This window comes from Petromyzon marinus, chromosome 28, assembly GCF_048934315.1.
Source record: "Petromyzon marinus isolate PM22_M1 ecotype Great Lakes invasive population chromosome 28, UKy_Petmar_22M1.pri1.0, whole genome shotgun sequence".
NCBI lineage: Eukaryota > Metazoa > Chordata > Hyperoartia > Petromyzontiformes > Petromyzontidae > Petromyzon > Petromyzon marinus.
Window position 1 is genome coordinate 11146101 of NC_133694.1, and position 26491 is coordinate 11172591.

At 47.0% G+C, this 26491-nt stretch overlaps 2 protein-coding genes across 9 annotated transcripts in view; one reads left to right on the forward strand and one right to left on the reverse strand.

Moving 5' to 3' along the window:
• ATP13A4 (ATPase 13A4) overlaps positions 1–18219 on the forward strand; it is a 69516-nt gene extending 51297 nt beyond the window's left edge. For 3 of the 4 annotated variants that reach the window (XM_032962361.2, XM_032962362.2, XM_076070196.1), the window contains 12 exons: positions 1047–1160; positions 1575–1654; positions 2937–2979; positions 4264–4373; positions 4708–4804; positions 5967–6039; positions 7017–7188; positions 10622–10824; positions 12199–12287; positions 14488–14568; positions 15479–15917; positions 17256–18219. In XM_032962361.2, the coding sequence (XP_032818252.2) occupies positions 1047–1160; positions 1575–1654; positions 2937–2979; positions 4264–4373; positions 4708–4804; positions 5967–6039; positions 7017–7188; positions 10622–10824; positions 12199–12287; positions 14488–14568; positions 15479–15917; positions 17256–17335 (1581 nt within the window). In that variant the 3' untranslated portion in view covers positions 17336–18219. The remainder of the gene's footprint in view (positions 1–1046; positions 1161–1574; positions 1655–2936; positions 2980–4263; positions 4374–4707; positions 4805–5966; positions 6040–7016; positions 7189–10621; positions 10825–12198; positions 12288–14487; positions 14569–15478; positions 15918–17255) is intronic. The other variant, XM_032962363.2, reaches the window with a different exon arrangement.
• A 549-nt stretch (positions 18220–18768) lies between these two features.
• Positions 18769–26491, reverse strand: part of LOC116947017 (uncharacterized) — a 48197-nt gene continuing 40474 nt past the window's right edge. For all 5 annotated transcript variants that reach the window (XM_032962366.2, XM_076070201.1, XM_076070202.1 and 2 more), the window contains 2 exons: positions 26046–26147; positions 18769–25224 (listed from right to left, as the gene is read on the reverse strand). In XM_032962366.2, the coding sequence (XP_032818257.2) occupies positions 25030–25224; positions 26046–26147 (297 nt within the window). In that variant the 3' untranslated portion in view covers positions 18769–25029. The remainder of the gene's footprint in view (positions 25225–26045; positions 26148–26491) is intronic.

Consider the following 26491-nt stretch of genomic DNA (forward strand, 5'->3'; position numbering starts at 1 on the left):
TTATTACTTTGTTTCCATTCTACATGGTGACTTTACCGAAAGAACCAAGAAGATGAATCCCTGCAGTCACGAAAGCTTTAAATCGAAATTTAACTTTCTCCTTCTGAATAATACGTCGTTGTCATCGTCAGCTGTTATCTGTCAACTCGTGGATGAAGGGCTCCCAATGCCGTCGTCGTGTTCATCGCTCCGTCTCCATACGGTTGACGTCCTCTCGGGCGTTGGTCCCTCTCCTGGCTGTCTCCAGGTCGTCTCAACCACCACCCATCGTTCCTTCTAACAACGTCCCCCTTCCCATGCCCACTCTTTTTTAACAGTCGCCGAGATGCCGCTGCCTTGTGCGTTCTACAATCCATGCACTCTCTCTCCTGTCTCAGAGCAATTTCAGGAAATATGGGGACCACTCACGCCATTAACTGGCCACGGTATCCGTTACAGCACACAGCCTGTTGCCAATACCTGCTCAGATTTTCAAATAATAGTGTAATTTTGAACCTGAGCCCCATGTCCTTTTCCTGAACTTTCCTGCCTGTCGAGTTTTTTTTTTATACCATATTCCATACAATTATTTGATTTCTCCAAACGCGCATAATCCACTCAAAGACCAGACACGCTTTGTTGCGTTGTGGTTAAACTAGAATCTCAAGCGCAGTGAGTTGATGGTCTCAGGACAGTCACCAATGACTGCACAGAAAAGCAAAAAAAAACGTATCACGTTTAATTTGTTTCTGCACCTCATTTGAGAAAGTGCTGTCCCTCGACGAGAGGTCCCTTGAAGGGATTTCAGAGGTTACGGTATCCACTTCTGCAGCCATTCTTTAACACGGAGGGCTGCGCTGCTCTTTAGCAAGAGGTTCGAATGGATTCTCTCACACCTCGCGATGTCGCGACGCCAATAGTGCAATCGGGGGGGGATAAAATTGGGGGGGGGGGGCGATGACAAATCTATTAATTTTACAAGACACAGACTGGGCATTTGATCACACGCCGTCACCTCGCTTTCTTTGACACACTCCCCCCCCCCCCCCACTCTGCCCCTCTCACAGGACATGCATTTGACTGTGAACGAGTCAACCAAGCCGGCCTCCACCTTCCACTTTGCCATGACGGGCACCACTTATGCCGTGCTGCTGCAGCACTACCCAGAGCTGTTGCAGAAGGTGAGCGCCTACACTCTCCAACAACAACAGCTGCCGCCATTCGCCACTAAGTGGCGGTGACGTCACCATGGCGCTTGTGCCAGGCTATGTGCACTTTAAGGCCACGTGAAGTGTCGAACGCCCGCTGGCAGGTCACGGGACAGACCCAGGTGCGCATGAGTTGACTCGCTGAGATGACTGGCCGATGCACCAGCTGTGCCCCCTACTGTGCCTACGCTCACCACTACTTCATCTGCCAACGAGTGCGTGGTTCTAATTTTGAAGGTTTCATCGTTAATATTCCGGACATGGCTTGCTCATCCCTTCATCCTCTCTCCAGGGTAGATGGAAAAATAAGTATCACTGTGTGGGAAGCCGGCGTTTTTCCTGCAATGAGGATGTAGCGATGACTTTGATCGATCTGTGCTTCTGCAGATAGTGATGAACGGGACGGTGTTTGCCAGGATGTCTCCTGGCCAGAAGGCGAGCCTTATCGAAGAGCTCCAGAAACTGAAGTGAGTCCCGCAGTTGCCAGCACTAAGACACTGGTGTGCACTTGACCGTGCTCGCGGGCACGGCGATGCATTGGATCCCTCGAGACGGTGATGGATGGGTCATGGTCGAAGCGTTTCTGAAAGTGAATCTCATCGAAAGGAGCTCCAGAGGCTTTCATTAGGGTTCATTTAGAGACGCGCTTCGCATGCAGTACCTCGCTTCCACGTGGTACGTTCAACCATCGACTCTGGGCTGTGCATTTAATTAAATATTGAAGCAATTGTTAAAATACATGCAACTTGCTCCTGCAATGGAACACCTCTTAATTTTGAGTTCATGGCACAAATAATGAAATGCGTAACGGAACTTTGCTCCGCCAGTTGCCCCTCCGTTTTCTGTCACGTTAACGTCGAAACAAGAACCACTTGGTACGAGGTTAAAGTGTTGGCCCTGCTCTTAATAGACTTGCTCTAGTCACAGGAATGTGGGATTTTCATGACCCGTTTTACCGCCACCCAACAGAGAGGAGCAAAGAGCCCAAAACTCGTTTGTAGAGCGAGAGAGAGAGAACATTTTTGTTTTTCTCTTTCACCAAATAGCACCGGCACCGTTACAAAGTCAAGGAGAGTTCCAAACCGACGCGGGCGACCCATTTGATCACAGCCGGCAACGAGATGGCGACGCCGTCCCAACACACGCTCCGCCGTTACTTTGCGATCAGCGTTAGCAAGTCCAGCGCGAGCCGTGTACGTGTGAAAATTTACGTTTTTTTTACGTTGAGTTTTCATTAAATTTCAATGTCCGTGCTTGGAGTCTGTGCTCGACGACTCTCTCGGGGGCAACGCGTAAACGCAGACACCAAACGGCGTGTGTTTTGTTTGCCTGTACGTTTTGCACGTTCACCACAGGCACCGTGTGTGGTCAATGCAGACTTCATTCCTTGCGAAAGGTTTCCATTTGGTGTTCAAACAACTTAACACCCCCTGTTTTTGTTGCCAGAAAGGGTCAAATCTATTCTTATTCTTCATGCCAAATGGTTGTCGCGCGCCCTCGCCAGTGTTGCCGTGCGGTTGTGCCCTTGTAGCTCTCCCTCCCGGCGACTTCGTTGGCTCGTGGCGCGTTTCGTGGAGTGTGAAACACCGCGGGCATCGGCCTGCGCGGTGTTGATGAGCGACCGCGCGGCATGACCCGAAAACACGTCGGGAGAGCCACGCGTGTCGTGTCGTCTCGCGTCCTGTCGTCTCGCGTCGCGCCGCGCTGTGTCGCGTCGTGCTCATGGCCGTTCTCGCTGTTTTCCTGCAGCTACTATGTTGGCATGTGTGGCGACGGAGCAAACGATTGTGGGGTAAGTAATTTGATCTACTTACATGTGTGTCTATATATATATTAGAACAGGGGCAATTGCTGCTGGAATCATATTCGATTCTTGCGATTACACCCTGAATGATTCCTGGAGTCATCGCGATTCTCGTAAGAACGATCCCCATGTGAAAGTCATCCATTTGTGTCGGGTTCCGGTTGGCCACTCAGCCGTGGAAGAATCTTTCGGTGGACTGGGATTCTACAGCGATTCCAATTGTGACTTCAGCTTTAGCTAAGCCTGGGGTTCACAGAGTCTTGAGACTGTCGTTGATGAGTGAAGCACGTTATTATGAGTAGCATTGTAATTTCACTGCCTCGCTACGCCACTAATAGTACAATAGAACCCCTCTAAGCGACGGTAATTGGTTCCACGAAAGTTACCTTTTTCACCCAAAAAAAGTACTTTAAACAATGGATATTAAACAAATAATATTAATAGAAACGTGGTTAATCAAAGCATTAATTAATATTTACTGTACCTACAACAGCCCTTCATTAACAGGGGAATGGTCGGTAAGTGGACACATTGGGCTCTATGGAGGCCCGTCGTGAACAGCGGTGGTCGTTAAGAGGGGTTCTGCTCTATAAAGGTGCAGCCCTGTAATTACTTGCTCATGCTGGCAGAAAGGGCTTCCACTAGAGGAAGCCCCAGAGGGAGCTCACGTGTTGCGTCTACCACTTCAGCTCCATCTAGAGGGTGTTTGGCAAGATGCTCTACCCCACCACACACGATCTGCCAATGGACAAACTGTGGCGCACCCATTTATACAGCAGGGTGGACAAACACTTTCCTATTGTTTCAACTGCCACGCCGAGAGGTCAGACTGACGACTTCAGCTGCCTGCTGATGTCAGGAGACAGGAAGCGTGGTAGACGCAGCACGTGGGATGGGAAGCGTGGTAGACGCAGCACGTGGGACGGGAAGCGTGGTAGACGCAGCACGTGGGACAGGAAGCGTGGTAGACGCAGCACGTGGGACAGGAAGCGTGGTAGACGCAGCACGTGGGACAGGAAGTGGTGTAGACGCAGCACGTGGGACAGGAAGCGTGGTAGAAGCAGCACATGGGACAGGAAGCGTGGTAGACGCAGCACGTAAGACGGGAAGCGTGGTAGACGCAGCACGTGGGACAGGAAGCGTGGGAGAAGCAGCACGTGAAACAAGAAGCAGTTAAGACGCAGCACGTGGGACAGGAAGCGTGGTAGACGTAGCACGTGGGACAGGAAGCCCTGTAGAAGCAGCACGTGGGACTGTTGTGTGTGCGCGCAGGCACTGAAGATGGCCCACGCCGGCATCTCGCTGTCGGAGCAGGAGGCCTCGGTAGCCTCCCCCTTCACGTCCAAGATCCCCAACATCGAGTGTGTGCTGCACCTCATCAAGTACGAGCGAGCACCACCACCACCAGCGGCCAGCGAGCACGCGGGGCTCACGTCGACACTCGCGTACATCACATCCCTCCTTCACCACGGCCAGTCTCGAGCCTCTGATGCTGTGTAGCTCGACGCACAATCACGACTTGGTCACCCACATCCCGACGCACAGTTTTCTCCGTTCATTGTTCACATTGCCGTGCAATCGTTACCCCGTGTATCGTGTTCGCATTGCGACAGTGTGCAACGTTGTGATGATGTGCGACGGTGTGCATTTGTTTTCATTCCGGGCGAACGTGGCTTCATTAACCCCCTCCCTCCCTTAACATTGCATGTATTGCAGGGAGGGTCGAGCAGCCTTGGTGACCTCCTTCTGTGTGTTTAAGTACATGGCCCTGTACAGCATGATTCAGTACATCAGTGTGCTCATCCTGTACTGGGTAAAGTCACCGCACAAACCACCGCTCATCAGCATTCCAAGGCGTAACCCTTTCGGCGCCGTGCCGTGTTCGGTTACACGTGTCTTGCATCTGCTCTGCTGCTGCGTTGCCCAGAGCTCGCTTCTCTTTTTTTCTCCTGGCTTACCGGGGGGCTCCTCCGTGTGTGGTCGTGGTATTGCTTGGTTGATAACCACTCAACCTGGCTTCTCTCTGAACGTTTGGTCACTGTCTCGCTGTTGGTGGAAACGCTCATCGTGGACAAATCGCCCATGAGGATTGGCTTCCGGTATTTATCTTAGAAGCGGGTGGCTACGGAATCCTCTGTGGGCTGTGAACGCCTTGGGGGAGGGGGGGAGGGAAGCCCCATTACCGTAAAAAGACAACACATGATGAAGGAGATGATTTCTTATTATTTTTTCCGTTCACGTATTGTCCAACAACAATGCTCATGATTATTTTCAAGTGATGTATAACTACATCGTTTTGCGTCAAAACTCGGACCCTGTGGTCGCGTCAAGAGAGGCGGGGGGGGGGGGTCCCTTGCCTGTAAGAGCGGCAGTTCACCATCATTGATTCAAACAAGCCTGACTGACAGTTGATGAGACACTGCATGTTGAAACCGGTCCAGTCTTTCTTGTCTTGAAGCAATGCTGCTGAAATTGCGCACTCTCCCAGTAGGCCGTGCGGCTTATGGCTTGTGAAGTAGACCTTATTGTCTGATTATTTGTTTCATTCCGGCAATCAGTAATGTTATATGTTGTCTGCAGTCATCGGCGCAGGCAATATAGAACACGCGGAAGATCGTATCACCACGCGTTTCCACCAGCACGCCGAGAGAGAGGTGGTTGTGCATGAATCTTTCAGCCCTCTTAATTTAAAAATACATTTCTATTTCCTAACGTCTATTCTTTATTCTTTGTCGGGACAGTCCTCCAATGCTTAAGGGAGTATGGAGACACATTTATTAATAATAGACGCTACTTGTGCATCTCACGGCGAGTGTGGTGCTTCCGTATTTCGGCCAGGGGACCCAGCGGGTTCCAGTAATGACGCGCCGGCACATTTTCCTCGCTTGAATATCGTGCTACGCCCCTGTGTTTTTAATAGGGAGGCGGATGTTGATTTACTGGGCGACTGAGCACCATTGTTTGTTTTCCCGTAGAAACTTGCTGGCTTCTCCAACTACGAGTTTCTCTATCAGGACCTGGTTATCACCACCGTCATTGCCGTCACCAGTGAGTGTCGCATCATCCACTTCACATTCCCGTCTCTCACATTTTATGGGGGGGGGGGGGGAGGGCGGGGTTTGCACACAGCATATCAGGGATAGCTGCCTCTGGGGGTTCCCTTTGTCCCGTGTGCAATCGAACATTGGAAGAGTTAGAGATGTGACGAGAGGTGCTTTGAGTTGCCGAGGTATGCGAGTGGCCCGACAGGGCGGTGTTCTTCATCGCAAGGCCCGCGGGGGGCCACTGGCGGCCCCCCTGGTGGTCTTCAGTGCGGCCCCCCCGACACTAAAAGTGATAACGCCCCTTGCAGGCAGGCGGCGTGGCGGCGCTCACACTGAGGATGTCCTATCGGTCCCCCACCCCCCTCTGACAATAAGTGAATAACACTGTCCTACAATGTGTGTACGTACGTGTGTTGAGCTTCTTTCGCACCGCACGTAGCCAAACGTGCTAACCGGGAGGTGGCCGCGCGTTCGCTGCTCGTCGCAGATTGTTTTCGCCGTTGGGATGGAGCGGGCCGCCCTAGTTAATGCTGCGGGGGGGCGCGTTAACCGTCAACTGCGCGCCATTCTGATTCACAGTGGCTTGGTGAAAAAGTTGCTGTGACATCGTTTGGAGAAGAGTAGGACGTTGTGTATGATGGTGTGAGACTTCCAAATGTAAAGAATATATATTTATATAAAATATAAATCTAATACAAATATATAATTATGCCAGTGTGCAGTTATGGTTCTGTATAAAATCTATAAAGCATACATGAATATATTATACATTATAATAGAAGAAATATACTATACATAAATATATACTATATACATATATTTAAAAATATGGAAAATATAATATATCGATATATATAAAATCTATATAATTTTACATTTTTAAAATATAGATATAAAAAAGAGTGAATACTATATATATAAATATACGCACACGAAAAATGCAAATCACCACGTAAAACCGCCTTGCGTGTTGTGCCCCAGTGAGCCTGAACCGGGCTCACCCGAGCCTGGCCGCGTACCGCCCGCCCCAGCAGCTGGTGTCGCCGCCCTTCCTGCTGTCCGTGGTACTGCACGTGGCGTTGACGCTGGCCTGCCAGGTGCTGGCCTACCTGCTGGTGCAGCGGCAGCCGTGGTACTCGGACGTGGCGTACAGGTGTGATCCCACAGGGGGGTTGGGGGTGGAGCAATTCTCTGGAGGTGACAGGGTGATAAGAGGGGCACATGAGAACGCGGTGGTGGTGGTGGTGGTTGTGGTGTTGGTGGAGGTGTTGTTGTTGGTGGTGGAGGAGGTGTTGGTGGCGGTGGTGGTGGTGGTGGCACGTTAGGGGGAGAGATTCCCCCATTGCGGAGATGGATTCGTGGCCAAGACCAGCGGTATCTCTTTCTCTCTGCAATTATTTTCTCTTTTTATACTGCAAAAAATGCATTAAAAGTACAAATTACTGGAGAAGAATACAATATTCAGGTTTCCCTCGCTTTATGCGGGAGATGCATTCCAAAAAAGGGTGCACAAAGCGAAATGGCACGAGGAGACACACACAGCGGTACACACACAGTACACACACGCAGTGCACACACAGTACACACAGTACAAACGCAGTATGCGCACACAAGTACACCCAACATACACACAGTACATACACAGTCCACACACAGTATACTCACAGACTACAACATTTACGCACACAGTACATACACAGTACATACACAGTACATACACACAAAATATTGTCCCACGTCCAACTGCTTTAGGGCACATGAGTGAATCAAAACTGCATAGAGCGCATTTTGGGTAATAATGTCAGCCTCATTTATGCGAAATCGCACAAACTGAACTCGCATCGAGCGAGGGAAACTGCACAATGCGCACATTTACCCAACGTCTCCAGTGGCGGCTGGAGAGGTGTAGAGCCAGGTCCCCGGTAACTCGTGTGCTCCATGAGACAAATGAGAGCAGCCTCAGCCGTCTCTTTAAAGTGCATTTACTGCTGCTGCTGTACAGCGAGGGGAAAAAAAGCATTTGATCCCCTGCTGATTTTGTACGTTTGCCCACTGACAAAGAAATGATCAGTCTATAATTTTAATGGTAGGTTTATTTGAACAGTGAGAGACAGAATAACAACAAAAAAATCCAGAAAAACGCATGTCAAAAATGTTATAAATTGATTTGCATTTTAATGAGGGAAATAAGTATTTGACCCCTCTGCAAAACATGACTTAGTACTTGGTGGCAAAACTCTTGTTGGCAATCACAGAGGTCAGACGTTTCTTGTAGTTGGCCACCAGGTTTGCATACATCTCAGGAGGGATTTTGTCCCACTCCTCTTTGCAGATCTTCTCCAAGTCATTAAGGTTTTGAGGCTGACGTTTGGCAACTCGAACCTTCAGCTCCCTCCACAGATTTTCGATGGGATTAAGGTCTGGAGACTGGCTAGGCTACTCCAGGACCTTAATGTGCTTCTTCTTGAGCCACTCCTTTGTTGCCTTGGCCGTGTGTTTTGGGTCATTGTCATGCTGGAATACCCATCCACGACCCATTTTCAATGCCCTGGCTGAGGGAAGGAGGTTCTCACCCAAGATTTGATGGTACATGGCCCCGTCCATCGTCCCTTTGATGCGGTGAATTTGTCCTGTCCCCTTAGCAGAAAAACACCCCCAAAGCATAATGTTTCCACCTCCATGTTTGACGGTGGGGATGGTGTTCTTGGGGTCATAGGCAGCATTCCTTCTCCTCCAAACACGGCGAGTTGAGTTGATGCCAAAGAGCTCCATTTTGGTCTCATCTGACCACAACACTTTCACCCAGTTGTCCTCTGAATCATTCAGATGTTCAATGGCAAACTTCAGACGGGCATATATATGTGCTTTCTTGAGCAGGGGGACCTTGCGGGCGCTGCAGGATTTCAGTCCTTCACGGCGTAGTGTGTTACCAATTGATTTCTTGGTGACTATGGTCCCAGCTGCCTTGAGATCATTGACAAGATCCTCCCGTGTAGTTCTGGGCTGATTCCTCACCGTTCTCATGATCATTGCAACTCCACGAGGTGAGATCTTGCATGGAGCCCCAGGCCAAGGGAGATTGACAGTTATTTTGTGTTTCATCCATTTGCGAATAATCGCACCAACTGTTGTCACCTTCTCACCAAGCTGCTTGGCAATGGTCTTGTAGCCCATTCCAGCCTTGTGTAGGTCTACAATCTTGTCCCTGACATCCTTGGAGAGCTCTTTGGTCTTGGCCATGGTGGAGAGTTTGGAATCTGATTGATTGCTTCTGTGGACAGGTGTCTTTTATACAGGTAACGAGCTGAGATTAGGAGCACACTCTTAAAGGGAGTGCTCTTTATCTCAGCTTCTTACCTGTATAAAAGACACCTGGGAGCCAGAAATCTTTCTGATTGAGAGGGAGTCAAATACTTATTTCCCTCATTAAAATGCAAATCAATTTATAACATTTTTGACATGCTTTTTCTGGATTTTTGTTGTTATTCTGGCTCTCACTGTTCAAATAAACCTTCCATTAAAATTATAGACTGATCATTTCTTTGTCAGTGAGCAAACGTACAAAATCAGCAGGGGATCAAATACTTTTTTCTCTCACTGTACGTGTGGAGGGATGCGATTCCAAACGGTCGGAGCAGCCACGGAGAAACGGCACTCTGCTTGGCACCATCTTGGTTTTGGCGACTAGCGAGTGAGTTGCATGGAAGTGACCAATTGTTTTGAGGTGTGTAAATTTGGCACCAATTTACAAACTATAAATGTGTTGGAGTTACATGCTTAATTAACCATGTACTTCAGATACGCTTGTCAACTAGGCGGTATCAACGGGTACGCCACGGTCCTTCGGCATCGTGCGTGTGTGGTGGGGTCAAGTGTGAGTACTCCCAATGTATGTACGTTGAACTTCTTTCACACCGTACGTAGCCAACCCTGCTAATCAGAGGTGCAAGGGAACAGTGGAATAGGAGACTAAACACCCTTTGGCGAACCTCTAGAGCAGTGGTTCTCATCCGGGGGTTACTCGGCAATGTCCCTGTGGGTACGTGAGGTGATTTATAAATGCGTGAAATTATATCACACATGAGAGTCACTGGTGAATAATCACGTATGAATCTGCCCACGTAAAATAATTGCGATAACATTTCAATCCAGATGGTAAGCTAGAACGATTTTAAAAGACCTTTACAAAGAATAGCCAGCGAGCGCGAACAGATTACGTCGCGCATGAAGAGCGTCCGTTGACTTTGTTTTATTCGCTTGCAGTTATTCGCTCGTTTAGGATACCTCACAAAATGGACAATCGGTTAAAATATTGATGTTCATTATTCATATGTTTATTTCTCCCGAACCATTTTGGGTCCGGCAAGGGGGGTGTTGACATTTGGGGGGGTGTTGACATTTGTTTCGATTGAAACAAATGTCAACAATGGGGGGTGTACAAGAGCCAACAAAAAGGGTTGATAGCCACTGCTCCTGAGCTACGAGCATTGGCGTGCGCGACCGACTGCAGCGCTGCCGCCCGTACCTTTATAACTTCACTTGGCACGATTTACGATGCGGAACCGCGTTGTGGGAGCGGTGCGCAGCTACTGCGGGGTGCCCAACTCGACGGCCCCCGGCGGGCCGGGAAACACGACGGGCGCGCCCGCGGACGACGACGCACCGCCCTGGTCTGAGTTCGCCAGCTACGACAACTACACCGTGTGGTTCCTCTCCGTCTTCAACTGCATCACCGTGGCCTTTGTCTTCTCCAAGGGCCGGCCCTTCCGCCGGCCCATCTACACCAACTGTGAGTGCGCCAAGTTGCCCGGCGGGTGACGGGAGCGAGAGTCTCTGCGGGCACTCTCGCCCCGCCTCCTGGGAATCCCTTGGCGCGAGGGATTGGCCCCTTGGTCAGAACCTCAGGGGTGCCGCCACGATGACTATGAGATGTTAACAACCTCGCCTGGTATGCAGGAGGTCGTGGGTTCGATTCCGACCCTGACGCCTGCTGTATATTTGGAGTTTGCGTGTTTTCCCCGTGGTTGTGTGGATTTTTCTCTGGGTCCTCCGGTTTTTTCCCTACACATTTAGAAACATGCGTTTCGATTATTTGGCTGCTATATATTTCCACGTGATGTTGGGCCACTTCATTGAGCTATAATTTGTGGCCATGTCGCTTCTGAAAAAGAGCTACAAAGTTCAATGGGCCCCGGCGTCGCGGTCCAAATTCGCCAAATGAGAAAGTTGCACCGCAATTTGCTTCATCGGGATTGCACACGGCAATCATCGCCCCGTTATTGGCAGGCCCATTCTGTCCAGAGATCGCTCTTGAAAGTGTCACCATTCTGGTCTCGTTCAGTTCTGACCTGCTTAAACGAAAGTAAATATGAAACTATTCCCTCGTTTTGCATTAAGAATGTTAGCAAATGCAGCCTGGCGTATTAACAGCCTTTTGAGAAAATCCATTCAGGTGGCAGCATGGTCGGTGCATTGGCCTAATGATCAGGAGGTTGTGAGTTCAAACTCTGATCAGGGGTTGACTCAATGTGTTGGTATTTCGCCCTGGCTAAGAACCCTGGCTAGGCTCAATGCTCATTTAAGCTCAGAGACACTTTGCTTTATTCCAAGTTGTGGACTGCATTGTTTTTTTGTCGGTAACAAAATGCATTGTTAAAGGACATAGCATTGCCCTCTAAGGCGAAGATTTGGCAGCACTGTGCTGAAAATAATTTTCTAAACTAAAAACGAAACTATTTAAATTTTACCAGGTTAGGCCCACTGAGCTATTTAACTGAACACAATTGATAGCTCAACGAAGCAGCTTATAACGTGGAAATTTATAACAGCCAAACACTAAACGCATACAGTATTTCTAAATGTGGAGGACCCAAAGAACTATCCACGCGACCACGGGGAGAGACACGCAAACTCCAAATATACAGCAGGCGTCAGGGTTGGGATTGAAACCCACGACCTCCTCAGTGAGACTTTAAATGGGTGAACAACCATAAGCATAATACAATTGATCATCATCTATGACCACAGGACATTATAGGAGTGGCTGATAATGTTTAGAGCCGCAGTAGACTCGCACAGTCGTCACAGGTGCTGTGTAAGTTGTGGTGGTGGTTGTGCAGCAGCAGCAGCAGCAGTGTTAACGGACGTCGCTTTGTCCTGTCAGATGTGTTTGTGATCGTCCTGATGCTACAGCTAGGAGTCACCTTCTTCCTCCTCTTCATAAACGTGGAGTCCATTTACACGACCATGGAGGTACGGCGTCACATGCGGCCACGAAACAAGCGCCATGCAGTGCAACGCCGCACACAGAGCACCCACCACATCACAGAGCGCGCCACTGCATGACGCACCACACCATCCCCAGAACCACACCAGATCACACAAGTACATCACATATAGTACCGCAAGCTCAGACCACACACAGAGCACCACACACACAGTGCACAACCACGCACAGCCGTGCCACGTTCAGAGCACCACACCAAAGACGAAGACCCCCCCCCCCCCCACCCGTATTTTAGCCCTAACAGACTGTTGAGGCAAGTGCTGTTAGCGAGCACCTATGAAGGCCGGCACGGCACACGAGGGAGTGGGTGGCCAACACCACGCCTTTGTCTCCCGAGTGGCGATGTTTACACACCGCACCAGGTACTCATATGAGGCTTAGTAGACCTAGGGGAGTCCCAGGACCGGTTCAGATAATCGTCATCAGACACCACCACGTGGCACCATGCCATAAAAACCACACCACCGCACATATAACCACACCAAGGAGAGTGATTGGTTAATTGACCTGTACCTTGCACTATGTTTATATAATTTCGACAAGCAATAAATAATGTTTGACGCCACAACTTTTTATCAAGTAATCACATCAAAATCACGTAGAAGGGAAACAAAATAATAAAAATATAAAAAATAAAATTCTCACGACGTTTCGACTGCAACACAAGCAATCATCATTTTTTTTCAAATTTTCTTGCTGTGGTTTTCACACCTGATGGTGGGTGATTGGGCAGATGTGTGGGTGAGTGGGTGCGTGAGTGAGTGAGTGGGTGAGTGGGTGGGAGGGTGAGTGGGTGAGTGAGTGGTTGGGTGGGTGAGTGAGTGGTTGGGTGGGTGAGTGGGTGAGTGGGTGGGTGAGTGCGTGATGAGTGGGTGAGTGGGTGGGTCAGTGGGTGAGTGAGTTTGGGGTGTGTGGGTTAGTTGGTTGTTTCCCTTCTACGTGGTGACTTTACAGAAAGAACCAAGAATAAGAATTTTATTGTTTTATATTTTTATTATTTTATTGTTTCCCTTCTACGTGGTGGTGACTTTACCCAAAGAACCAAGAATAATAATTTTATTGTTTTATATTTTTATTATTTTATTGTTTCCCTTCTACGTGGCGACTTTACCAAAAGAACCAATAATAATAATTTAATTATTTTATATTTTTATTATTTTATTGTTTCCCTTCTACATGACTTTACCGAAAAAAACAAGAATATGAATCCCTGCATTCACGAAAGCTTTAAGTCAAAATTTAATCACATCAAGCCACGCTGCACTCTAAAAGGCACGCTTCACAGCATCATTCACACTGTTCAACTGTTGCTCATGTAAACGAACACCGGCGGTGCATTCACCTTGACTATCAGGAAAAGTAAGGGGATTGGACTGCACACAAAGGATAATGGCTGATGGCCGAGACCAGGGGTCAGCAACCAAAATAACAAAAAGAGACATTATTTTAGAATTCGGTAAAATATTTCAAGAGTCGCTATGCATGCGAATGTATCAACAGGGAATCCTCGACTTACGAACATTCGACTTGGGAACTTTCAGAGATACGAACAAACCTGTCCATATGTCCAGTTGTCTGTTCGGATTGAGAGTCGAAGTTCAACCGCCGAGCAATGGATGGCGGTGGTGGTAACTGGAGAACATGAAGACCCAGTGGCACCTACATCTGCAGGAGATTATACAACTTTTAATGCCATTCCCCGTGTTTTAATGTACATGCGGTACAACATGTTTGTAATGGACATGAGTAAAGTTTGACTTAGGAACAAATCGACTTACGAACAGACCTGGAACCTTACTTGTTCATAAGTAGACGAGTGCCTGTATGTTTAACTTCTTTCACACCGTGTGTAGCCAACCGTAGTAATTGGAGGTACGTGAATAATGTCACAAAGCAGTCCTTACAGAGCCATGGGTTGCTGACCCATGATCTAGACTAACATCAAATTGGAAACCAAGGGAGGGAGCGCACCATCGCGAGACAGAGCGATGAAATAGACTCGCGTGAAGGTGCCAGATGGATCTCAGCATCGCAGGGACCGTGAAAGATGTCGACGGCTTTGGGGAGACCTCGATCCAGCAATGGACGGATGTCTCTGACGGCGACGATGGTGAATTCATTCGCGACATGCAACTCGCGGATCCTGTCACCGTGCGCTGTGTGTAGCTGGTGTGCACCACCCTGCTCTGGCGATGGCACATCGTGCTCATCACCGCCGTGCACTTCATCCTCTCCGTTCTCGTCGAGGTGAGCCACTGTGGCGGGAGGGGCGGGAGGGGCGGGAGGGGACGGCCGCTTCCTCACGAGGTTGGCCAAACGGTCTGTGGCCATAGGCGGGAGTGGGTCCCTTCAACTTCGCAGTGGGTGCTTTAAAAGTTGGCTGTTTTTTTAAGTTTGTTCCAGTTATCCCAGCAATAGATTCATGGTTGTATTTTTGTAGACTTTTTAGTTATTAATTTTTGTCTCTAAACCATGTGTAAAATAAACAGATTGAATGTAACAGGGGGGGGGGGGGCAGGGGGTGGTCATTGGGGACCGGGTGAAGACCATCGACTCCCTGCACTTGAGAAGAGCCCAGTTTCATCATGGACAGTTGTCCAGAATTGAACAGAGGATCTCAACGGTGCCAGTTTTAGAGTCTTCTGCTATAATTCCCACGTGATAAGCCACTTCGTTGAGCAATAATTGTGGCCAGGTCGCTTTTGTAAAAGAGCTACATAGCTTAGTGGGCCTTACCTGAATACAATTTAAAGGTTTAGTTTGTTTAATGGTCAGTTTTTTAGCACCCTGCTAGCCTGTGATTGGTAACTTTTATCATTGCCTGTGTAGTATCGATAGTTAAATGTTTAATGTTGTGTGGTGTTATCTTGGTGTGGTCTGGGACTGTGTTGTTGTTTTTGCCACCGTGCCCAAGCTTGACAAATCGGACGTACAATTATTTAATTATTCACATTTAGTGACTTGCATATCATTTTGTATATTTTGGGCACTCATCGGTTTTTTTTTGTATTGTTTGCTGTTGTAACTCGCTGACCCACCCATACTGGGACGTTTGTGAGAAAGAGCTTCATAGCTCATCGGATTCCTCCTCCAGTCTAAATAAAGCTTGTGTTCTGATTGTGAGCCCACCCGGCTTCCTTGCCCTCCCGTCTCGCAGGATGTGCTTATCGAGAACCGTTCGATGTGGCGGAGCCTGCGCCGTTGCTTGCGCATCAAGTCCAAGGCGCGCTACAACACGCTAGCGGAGCAGCTCGCTCAAGACCCCTCGTGGCCGCCGCTGGACCTCAGCCTCTCGGCGTCCACGCCAAACAACGGCCACCAGCCGCCGAGGCCCAACGGGGCTGCCACCCTCGGCTACCGCCAAGGTGCAGACGTTCCGAACTCCCGAGAGGCCGGTTACTGCACCTTCCCCTCCCACCGGCATTTGAGGATTTCCGGGACGGGGCGTCGAAACTCCTCGCGCCGGTCGAGTGCCGCCGAGCGTCTCCGGGCCGAAGCGGAGGGCGCTCCAAACGCCCATTACAACAAGGCCTACACTCCCACGCTGGAGCTGGACGCTGTGGCGTTTGAAGACGAGGTGGCGGACGACGAGAGAGGTGAGGGGCGGCACGTGGGTGGGGAGCAAGCGAACTCGAGGAGTTGCGTCAACCCGGGTTTTGAGTCCGACGACAGCTCGGGACCCGAGTCGGGCCCAGCTGACAGTTGATGCCTGACTCAGTCCTCTAAAAGGACACGATTTAAGGTGTGTGTGTGTCTGTGTAAGAGTTGTTTTATATGTAGTGCTTTGTTTTTTTAACCCGATTTTACTACAGTTCTGCAGATCAGTGTGAAAAGTCACACGCTGCACTATAAATGCACATGTACGCCTTGCGTTCCACGGCGTATGGTGAATAGGTTAGGCTGTAATGCTTCTACAATTTACAATGCACGGTACAATTCTAAATATATATGAAACTGTCTTAAGTGCAACATAAAGTTGTGACGTGTGTGTGTTTGTGCGAGCGTGCAAGGCATACAGAGTTGTCTTTCGCACGTTGCCACGTGACCTAGCTGCCTCTTCATCGTGCAATACGGCAGCAAAGAGAAATGCGCATAGGGAAGTGCGAACACAGTTTTGCCTTACATTTTAAAATTATTCGCACCCCGTATGAAGTTAGAATCATTTATTTTAATCACGGCTGTGGAGAAAACCTGACACCGACGTAGCTTGACCTGTTTTTGAACCTACTTTATTTTCTACTTTACTGACCGCAATGTGATCACCGCCCGTTAAGCAGCAATGTTTCCTTGACTTTTTTTGTGTTCTCTTTTGGATAAAATTATTTTTAACATGTCACAACATATCCGGCCCCGTGGCTCGGTGGTAGTGCGAGCAGCTCACCATCGGGGGTGGGGTTGACTGCCCATCATCTCCCTGGGGTCGATAAAACGAGCAACACTGTGGGGAGGTCGACGACGGTCGTTGCAGGACGTTGTGTGTGCCGGCGTCATGGTCAAAACTTGGCAAATTTGGACCGTAACACCGGTGCCTGATGACCTACTCTCCTTGGGAAGACGTCACAGGATCTCTCGCGTCCACACTGTGAAGCAGTGGATGTGGATTTGTGTGGTGAAAGAATCCGCCAGTACTAACCAGGGTGGCCTGCTGGAATCGGTGGACCACTCCCAATGGAGGGACTGGCGGTCCAGATGTGGCCCGTGGGCCGCCAGTTGAAGGCCCGTTTGTTCGCGTAATGTTGTTCCGTTTATTATGTGTAATTAAACGTATTAATTATAACGAATCCAAAATTTGTTGAATACAGAGATGACATTCACTTTTTGTTTACGCTCCACGTGCATGGAAATGGAATGCTGTTTAGAATGGGGTCATCTTTTTTACCCCCCCCTGCCATAGGAATGTGGAATTACCACTACTGACTTTATGCCACCAACAGATATGGGCAACCACTACTACGATCGTTGGGGCAGAGTCGCTATGATTTGGCATGGACATAAATTAAGGGCAGGTGAGTGAAATATGAAATAATTTCGCTGTCAATTACTGGAGGAAAGCTACACGTGTTTCCCCAGCATTAGACTTCCTCTTGATACCCTTCTCTGAGTGCTAAGAGGACCGTGAAACGCATAGATAATCGGGGAATGTGTATTTTAAAAATAGTCTATGGACTCAACACACAGCCGTTCTTTGTTAAGTTTGCAGTGATCATTTGGCTTTTGTTCAAGTGCACACGCTGCCGGAAAAAATGCAAACTATTTTACCAAATGATGATTACGATGTATTAAAGTTATATGGTGTCTTTAATCTGCTTGTTGTTACATGCACAGGCAAACAGCTGACATTGATAATGCATGACATTCTTAGAACCATGATTATTTTTATAACAAATTAACCGTATGAAGTGAAATTAAATTCCGTTACGTGAAATTCAATTCAAATCTCATGTGTACATATGAAATAACTTGAATTGTGGGAATTTGAAGCACAGCCGTCTTTTATTCTACAGGGTGGCGCAGATGCCTTGTGACCCCCATTTAATCCTCTAAAACTTTATATATTTTTAAAGGTTTATTTAAAACAGAAATGAGTGTAAATGATTCAAAATATTAGGGGTCAATTAATTGGGGGTCACAAGACGTCTGGACTAACCCCTTGTACAGCATGTTTGTCCTCGTGTAAGCGGCAGTATGCATCTGTACGTTGAGGCTGGCTCTCTGGGGTCGTTAAATTTAATTTCATGAACGTAAGTTTCATATTTAAAACCAACATTTTAACGGTTGTTGCTTTCGTTGAATTATTTTTTTAGCTCTACTTCACATCTGAAATGTATAGAAATGTTCGTTAAAAAGGTGTGCCTTTTTTTAGATCGTAATGAAATAAAGTTTTAGTTTATGAAATAAGTGTACGTGGTGTTTTAAATGTTAGTTTGTTTTTTTCCCATACTTTATAATGGATGTTCTCAGTGTTTGTTATACGAAGAGTGAAATGTAAAATAATGTAGTGCTATTACATTGTAGCCCATTTTTGTTTTACTTCATACTAAATTAAGATTATAGTGGAGTTGGTGATGCTGCTGCTTAATTGGCAGTGGCGCACGAGCATGCCAAAAAAACAAACCACTTGTCAATAGCACTGCCTTCACTGAACAAAAAATGTACGAAATGGGTGACGTTTCAGCCAATGGCCCTTCTTCACAGCACAAATGGGCCAATTTCGCACCTCCGATTAACATGATTGGCTACGTACGGTGTGAAAGAAGTTAAACATGCATACAAACGTCACGTTATATTTCTTTTAAGTCCAGTGTTATTGACAATGTTGAGTGTATAAATATGTAAACATCCTACTTTTGCTAAATGTTTATTGTAGATAACACGCTATCTACAACTTAAACATCAGCTGAAATTCAAAGCACGTGTTTATTCGGCATTGAAGAGACAGCAGGCGTGTTGAAAAACGTGATGGGATTTAATCGTGCCACACAATGCACGCCTACAAAACGTGTTATTCACACGGGTGTACACGTCGCGCGAGCAACTGGTGAACTTGACATTGCGATTGGTTTAGCTCGTTTTTCTTATTGCTGTTTTACAATTTATGGAGACGAAAAAATTGTAACGGAAAAAATTTGACGACAAATTATATTATTTGAAACTGATATATTGTCTGGAGTAGGAGCTTATAAGTAACACATGCCCGATTGTACGCTCGTTTTCTCAAATAAAACACGAGACATTTATTTACAAACAAAGACAAATGTGAACGATAATACAACCCAAAATGTACCAAATTGATTAATATTATGGTCTACTATACAAAGGCTTTAAAGAACTCTTAAAAGTAATTGCAAGGATTGCTTTCATTTAGTTTTGATACGCCTAACACCAGAATGTATTTGAAAGGTACACTCCTGTTTGCAACGGGCACTTGTATGCCCAACATCAGCTCAATCTAGAAAAGTGCTGAATCTCAGCGCAAGAATGAGACTTAAAAAAGAAAAGAAAATACTCGATCGGTTATTTTTTCATTCGTGTCTGCTTGGTTTTAGAAGTTAAAGATGACCATGTGCGATTTCCACTGCATGGGGACCTCGACTGAAAATCATCTGCTTGAACTCTTAGAAAATGTAACAAGATGCATCATGCCCTGAAACCACACAGCCATAATAATATAAAGTAACATTTGTGTGTGATGTCTGACCTCCGGTATGAAATTTAAAATCATAAAAAAAACTATTTAAATGTTGTACAACTGCCACATTGCTGCACATGCCAACAGACGTTCCACATGTGCAGCACAAATTTCGATTGAGAAGCGCACTTTACTACCTGGAATCGATTTGTTCCAATTGCTGCAGTGGAATGGATTAAACTGGTTTGGCACAAATGAAATCTAAAGGCTTCATCCGTGGCCTCCCCAATTGTTACAGAAACACACAGCATCGTGATCCTTTGTATAAAGGTGTCAGTTTTTGTGCCAGATAAAAGGGTAAAAACCTATTACAACAACATCAAGAGTACTTTACTCGCAATTACAAGACTCCGAATTCAAATCTTGGCGGCTGTGTGTTAAAGTCAGCCCAATGATCCTGAGATCAAGGAAATAAGTACCAGTGTGGAAAATAAAAAAAAATCATCCTACGGGGGAGACAAACCCTCGACGTAGAAATGCGGAAATTTCCACCACTTGCTCTGCTGCTAACAGAGTTGAACACCGTTGATTGCTGGTTTGAGCTGGTCGCTCAGCCGAGGGGAGAGCTCTTGCAAATGATGCTATCCTGGAGCTCACTGGAGTTATCACCTGGTGAAACAAATCAAACTTGAAACAAGTGCAGCGAGACCTTTTGAATTGACAAACAAAAAAAACGCGGGCAAGGCTGCCATGGAACACGTCGCATTTACGAGTGCTTCTCAACTCGTCACAGGAATTTTCAGTCGCCTCTGCATGGCAAATAAAAAAAAAACCTCATGGGACCCCAAACTTTTCGCAGAAATTGTTATAATTTTCACAAGTGTTTCGTGCAAACGTTGCATTAATTGCCGAACGCATCGGTATTTACTTGCATAATCTGATCCTAGATGGTACTTGTGAATTTGCAAAGTCAAAATGTTGTAGCTTATATTATCTCAAACAAAACATCGGTAACAATAGCTCCGTTAAGGAGCTAAACGCTTTTACAAGGTGCATTTTGCTTAAATGAGCCAACTGTTTAGCTGTAAGCAGCTTATTTACTTGTTAACTGCTCCAACCTTAAGAGGCTATCTGTATACTACAAGGTTACTTTCATGGCTAATTTTACACACGGTGGTCTGTGTGACGATTTGCTAACATACGTAAGGCAGCGAATGGAATGAATGTTAACGTGCATGTGTATCCGTACATGCGCAGCATCAGGATGCGCTCCGGTGCGGATGCCAACGTGGGCGATGGATCCCATGGGGCAACAGCGGCGACGACGAATATACTACCACATCCGTGTTCTTTGGCAACACTAAGAGCTCGTGTGAGCGTGTCGGAGCTTGTTAAAATTGTGTTCGTATACTTTTAAATAGCGGGAAAATTACATCAATTCCAACAAACAGAAAAATAATATACAATTACTTAACCATCTGTCAATACACACTGCATAACTAGGCTGATTACACTGATATATGTATATATCCTGCTTTGCCACTTTATTCAATTGTACAGGTTTTAAAAATAAATTCATCCACACATTTAAAAACATCAGTTATTGGTGTAACCAATTTTTTTTTCAAAATTTGAATAACTTTGCCTTTTGTTAAAAGCGCTTATGTACAGAGTACACAGAAAATTCAACAGCTGCACAGAAGGATTAAGCTAAATAGACAATTAGGCCTGAACTACAAAGCAAGACCAAGAACGTAAAATAAAGTGGATATACGCGGTGCAGAGCTTAACGAATGTGCCATGAACAAGGAGCCGCCACACAGGTGTTGCGGTGTCGAGGACACGTGCGGGCAGCTCGGTTGTGTCCTGTCCAATGGAACACGCGAGTCTTGGGACATAAAAAGAAACCCAACACCTGGAATGAATGTGTTTATGTGCGTGCACGAGTCTCCATCCATCAAACACGGAAGCTCTTCTGGCCCCTGTTGTGGGTGCCCGAGTAACGTCAATGCCGGACTTGGCTTTAGCCAAAAGCAGGACGACAACGAACGCACCACCACGTGGTTCTTGCCCCGCCCCCCCCCCCGCAAACCGCACCGGTTTGGGCACTCAAATGTGCGGCGTGAACTTGCACAGCGCCTTTGTGAATCCCGCTGCTGGGTGAGGGCCTTACATACCACGAGGGCTATTTTACCACGATTCCCGTACAGGACACGGTATCCAATGTGGTACAAACCATAGACTTAACTCTTGACAACAGACAAGGTGGTGGTAGTGCCTTATGTTTGGAAACTTTACAGCAATGTGACGATTACACAACTGACATTCACGATGATACAGATAGATTGCCTTTGCCTATAGCCGCTATAGTAAAATGTATACATTTCAAACATTTAAAAAGTCACGGTATATCTTCAGAATTAAAGTTTTGATCATAAACATTTGAATGCAGTGTATTATATATTTTATAGGACCTGGGGTACATTTGTGGTGGCAAATTGGCAGTTTCTCTCGATATTTGGTGAGAAGGGGGAGACCAGCAAGATAGCCACTATTTTTTGCTGGTCTTGCCATTTTGTTAATCAGAAATAGGTGTAAACTGCCTTTATTTGGCCACCAACACATCAATAAGGCCCCTAATCTCAACTTAAGCATGTAACGAGATAACATGTAACGGAGGACATTGGTGAATGAAGAAAGGAGGAGCGCTGACGGGTGACGAGATGATTTGATTAACCCGCTCTGAACTGCTGAGTTTTGTTCATTAGGCAAGTCAACATACAGCTACCGCCACGTGCAATGCACGGACGCCACGGTGAGCACAAAGTGTAACTCTCTCGGCATGTAACAACTCAATCCCTGTCAGATGTTTCAGGTCATTTCAATGCTCAAGAAACAATGGAATTCTTTTTGTTGCAGTTTTTCTCGTCTGTAATAAAATTTGTCTTTGTCCATCTCGTGCATTTTCTTATTCCAAACGTAACACGGGTATGTACATTTCATGAATTGGAAACATATAATATATATTCTGACCGGCACGATAAGAGGAATGTTTCACAATGGGGGTGGAGCAGTGGTGCAATGGTTCATGTACTGCGCTATTAATCCCGGTTACCAGAGTTCGATTCCAGGCCACGAGTGACATCGGTGGCGAGTGATATCAGTGCCGGTTCTGGGCAAACCATTCACAAACCCACACTGATCAGCTGCGTCAGGTGTCACGACACACACAGCATGGGCAGGCCTTCATCCAGCAGTGGATTGACAAAGGGCTGTGATTATCATTGTGAGAGAATCAGTGTTAACTGTTTGTTACATGCCTACTAAACCACACGCGATGAACCCGACTGACCCTTGCGTGCTCAATCTTGCATTGCCAGCATGGTTTGTCGGGACTGCCATACAAGACCGGTTATGAAAACATGCATACACATTCTCCAACCAGTCTGCAAACCTCTTCAGTTGTACACCTAAGTAAAGTGGCTATATATATGAATGACCAAGGTATAATGGAAAGAGAGGGTCGTTAAGGGTTTGAGACTTTGTGAAACCCACAAGCCAAACCCTTTCGCCGAGAATTACCAATACGCAGCATGAAAAACTACTTGGTCACACAAAATGGCCTTCGTACAATCCCCTTGTGATGGCTAAAATGACTGCATTATGTTACTGCAACACATGACAATTGAACCAGCCATTAATATTAAATATAACATCATTATAATTTCACGATTGAAAAAACAAATGACCAAAAGTAGTGTTTTTTTTCCCGCGATAAAATCTGGTCATTAATCCTGCTGAGACGAAGGATCAATTGTGACCTTAAGACGTGAAAAACAGTCGAGAAGAAAAGCTACAGGCATCAGAAGACACACCGCCGCTGCTCTAAGGGCAGTGCAGAAGGCCATGCTTTCGACATACAGCGAAGTATGGATGAAGCAAGTGTGACTCAGTCTAACTGGTGCATGTGGGACAGTCACCCACACACACACCACTCCTACAAAGAAAACCACATCCTCTTAACTACATTCCCACTGTGGGTTTAAAGGAACAATTACTCACCAACACTTGACTGCCTGTGTGCCCTCATGGCCCACAAGGCCGTTTCTGTAAATGGGAGTTTATTTTGGAACGCAAATAACCACCCACTAATGAACGACAGGGAGTGGTGGGTATATTTTAAAAAAAATTAAAGAAGGTACTGATACAATTAACATTTTCTTGCATTTCCTACACAAGCCCCAAGTCTCAGGGGCATGTTATCACATTCTTCGGCCAGTAAAATTAGGCCAGGTAGCCCTTACAAAACTAAATCATTTTGTAGGTGAAAGGGTTGATTTAAAAACAAAAAGGCATATTCACCTCGCTATGAGGTGCAGGTCACGTAAGTTTTGGCTGCATGAAACAAATGTATACTAACAAAAAACATAAAAACACCAAACCTCACTACATAACTCTGAAATGCTTCAGTCAAAAAAAAACTCGGGATACTTCAGTTTTGGAGCACAGGTAAACACATAAGATGAAGGTACATTTTTTGAAATGTTCCATATAAGAGAATCCTTTATCATCTAAAAATAAGCACTCATCTGCAGGACATGTAGAATTTTCATGAATTATAGAGCCCCATTATTGTTATTGCTATGGTAACGTTGGCCAAAGGCTGGTTGGGTTTTCAAGGCAAGCACAAAAACATCCGACAAGCTTATGCAGAAAAAGCTCGCATGTCCTCGGAGAAACCAAATAGTCCGAAGCGCACAATTATGTACAAGAGGGACATTCTGGAAACATAACCGGATTAGATTTCCTATGCTTACCAGCAGCAAATGTGGTTTTACCGGTCTCTCAATAACGCATCGAGCCATTCACTCAGAATGAGTCCCGAGTAAGTAATATAGTCACAACTAGGTTCAGGATTGCATTCTGCCTTGTTTTCCCACAATTAATGCCAAATTCTTGGCCATTAAATCCACTCCAGTCCTTTTTTAAGCACTGGGCAATAAGCATTTTTGACACAGAGTGTGTGTGTAGGAAATCTCTCTGGCGGTCGGGTAATACATTTTTGTACCGTTTTGCCGGGAAAAGTGATGTGTGCATGTAATCCAGCACGGTGGCCACAGGGTTGGTGAATCGCACACACATGGATGGAAAAGTGCCAATCTGCTGGGCCGTGACGACGCCAGTGAATTGTGGTACAGCAAATCGGTAGCCTGACCCATCTGTGTCGAGAATCATTCCTCTTCACACGGTAGATTTCCTATGGGTACTCCAATGTATTACCACATGCAAAAACCATCATTAAAAAGCAACTGGTCAAACATATCGATGCAAAAGAGCCGATTCAACAAGTCTTGACACTCCGCCAAGGCTTTTATGGATAAAAAAACGCCATCCATATATTTTTTGTAATTACTCGCCAAAAGTTATTTCGTCTACACTCGGCTAAAAGCATCAATTGTAACAAATGTCCTGCTGCCAAGTTACAATGAGTGACCTGCCCGGTTGAGCTGCGGACGAGGAGGTTTTATCCGACCGGCCTGACGCTCGACTGTGCCGAAGCGCCTCACATCATCGCCACTCTACATCTCGGCGCCACGTCTCCCTCCGCCGGGGTGCCGTGCCGCCCTGTCCTCCTCGTCCTCGTACACCTCCTCCTCCTCCTCATCGCCGCCGCCGCCATCAGCACCGCGCCTCGCGTGCCGAGCAGCGTTGGCGGCGCCGGCAGCCGCGGGCCCCACGTGGCCCTGCCTGTCGCCATCTTCGTCCTCCTCCTCCTGAGGACAAAGAGGAAACGGATTTCCCACTGCTGTGAGGTTTTCCCCGTGAGACGATGCGCTTTCTTTGTACGAGGTTGACGAGCAGCCACGCCAAGCACACGTCGATACACCCCCCGTGAAAGACGATAAAAGCTGGCGGTACGTGCATCAAATCGTGCGCAGAAGAATCAATTTGGATCGTACGTATTTGTATGTCATTTTCCATCATGCGTTTTAGAGTATTTGCCTGCTATAAATTTGCACGTGAAAAGCCACTTCATTAGGCTATAATTTGTGGCCAGGTCACTTCTGAAAAAAAGCTTTATAGCTCAGAGGACCTCACCTGGTAAATTGATTCACTGCAGGAGCTACATTCACCACTGGAAACACAACTGACCAATTTTGCGTATCGAATGTTAACAATCGAGTCGTAAAGGGGAGCGAATGTCTTCGTGACCGTTTATAACTATTGTGCCAGGAACAATCGGTCAGCAGTTCAGTGGTTTCGAAAGCACAAGGTTTCAAGATGAGAGCTGGGCAAGGCTTAATCTAATCCAATGAGCAACATCAAGGATGTTGATCAAGGATGTCAAACAGTTGCCTTGATAATGGGAGCGCCACTTGAATCATAAATAATTTAGTCGGGCACGGTGGCTCACAGACAGTTTGTGCCACTTGCACAATACTCTTTAAAAAAAATCCCAACGATCCGAACATAGGACCGTCACAAAAGAGTCTTGGCGACTCCGTGTGAGGCTTTCAGAGATAAACAAATCAAACATCACTAGCGATGTCATCGCATCCCCCACCCCGCATCCCGCACCCCCCGTGTCACTCACGTTGCCGTGGTCGTAGTGCTCCTCAACCTCCACGGCGTCGTCCGGGCCTACGTCCCTGCCCGTGTCGTCCCCGGGGCCCTCGACCTGGTGGCGGCCGCCGTCCTGAAGGGTGAACACAGGGAGGGCGGCCACACGTCAGTGCTCACGTCACGGACGCCCCTCCGCGTGGCCCCAGTGGCACAGGAGAGGGGGAGAGGGGCGTCTATTCGAGGGGTGTGCATCGATCATCGACCCTCTCCACGATTCTGACGAAATTTCACAATTCGGGGTTGTGAATGGAGCAATTAAAGTGTGCCGTCACCCTGGCCGGCTTGAAGACGAGCAAACATTTCTGTCTCTGATGGATAGAGATCTTAAAGCGTTAGGCACACGATCCTCTTCAAGTTGTCGGCGAATTAGCCTTCACTTCAAGAGGCAGACAAAGGCTAGCAGCAAGTGGTACAGAG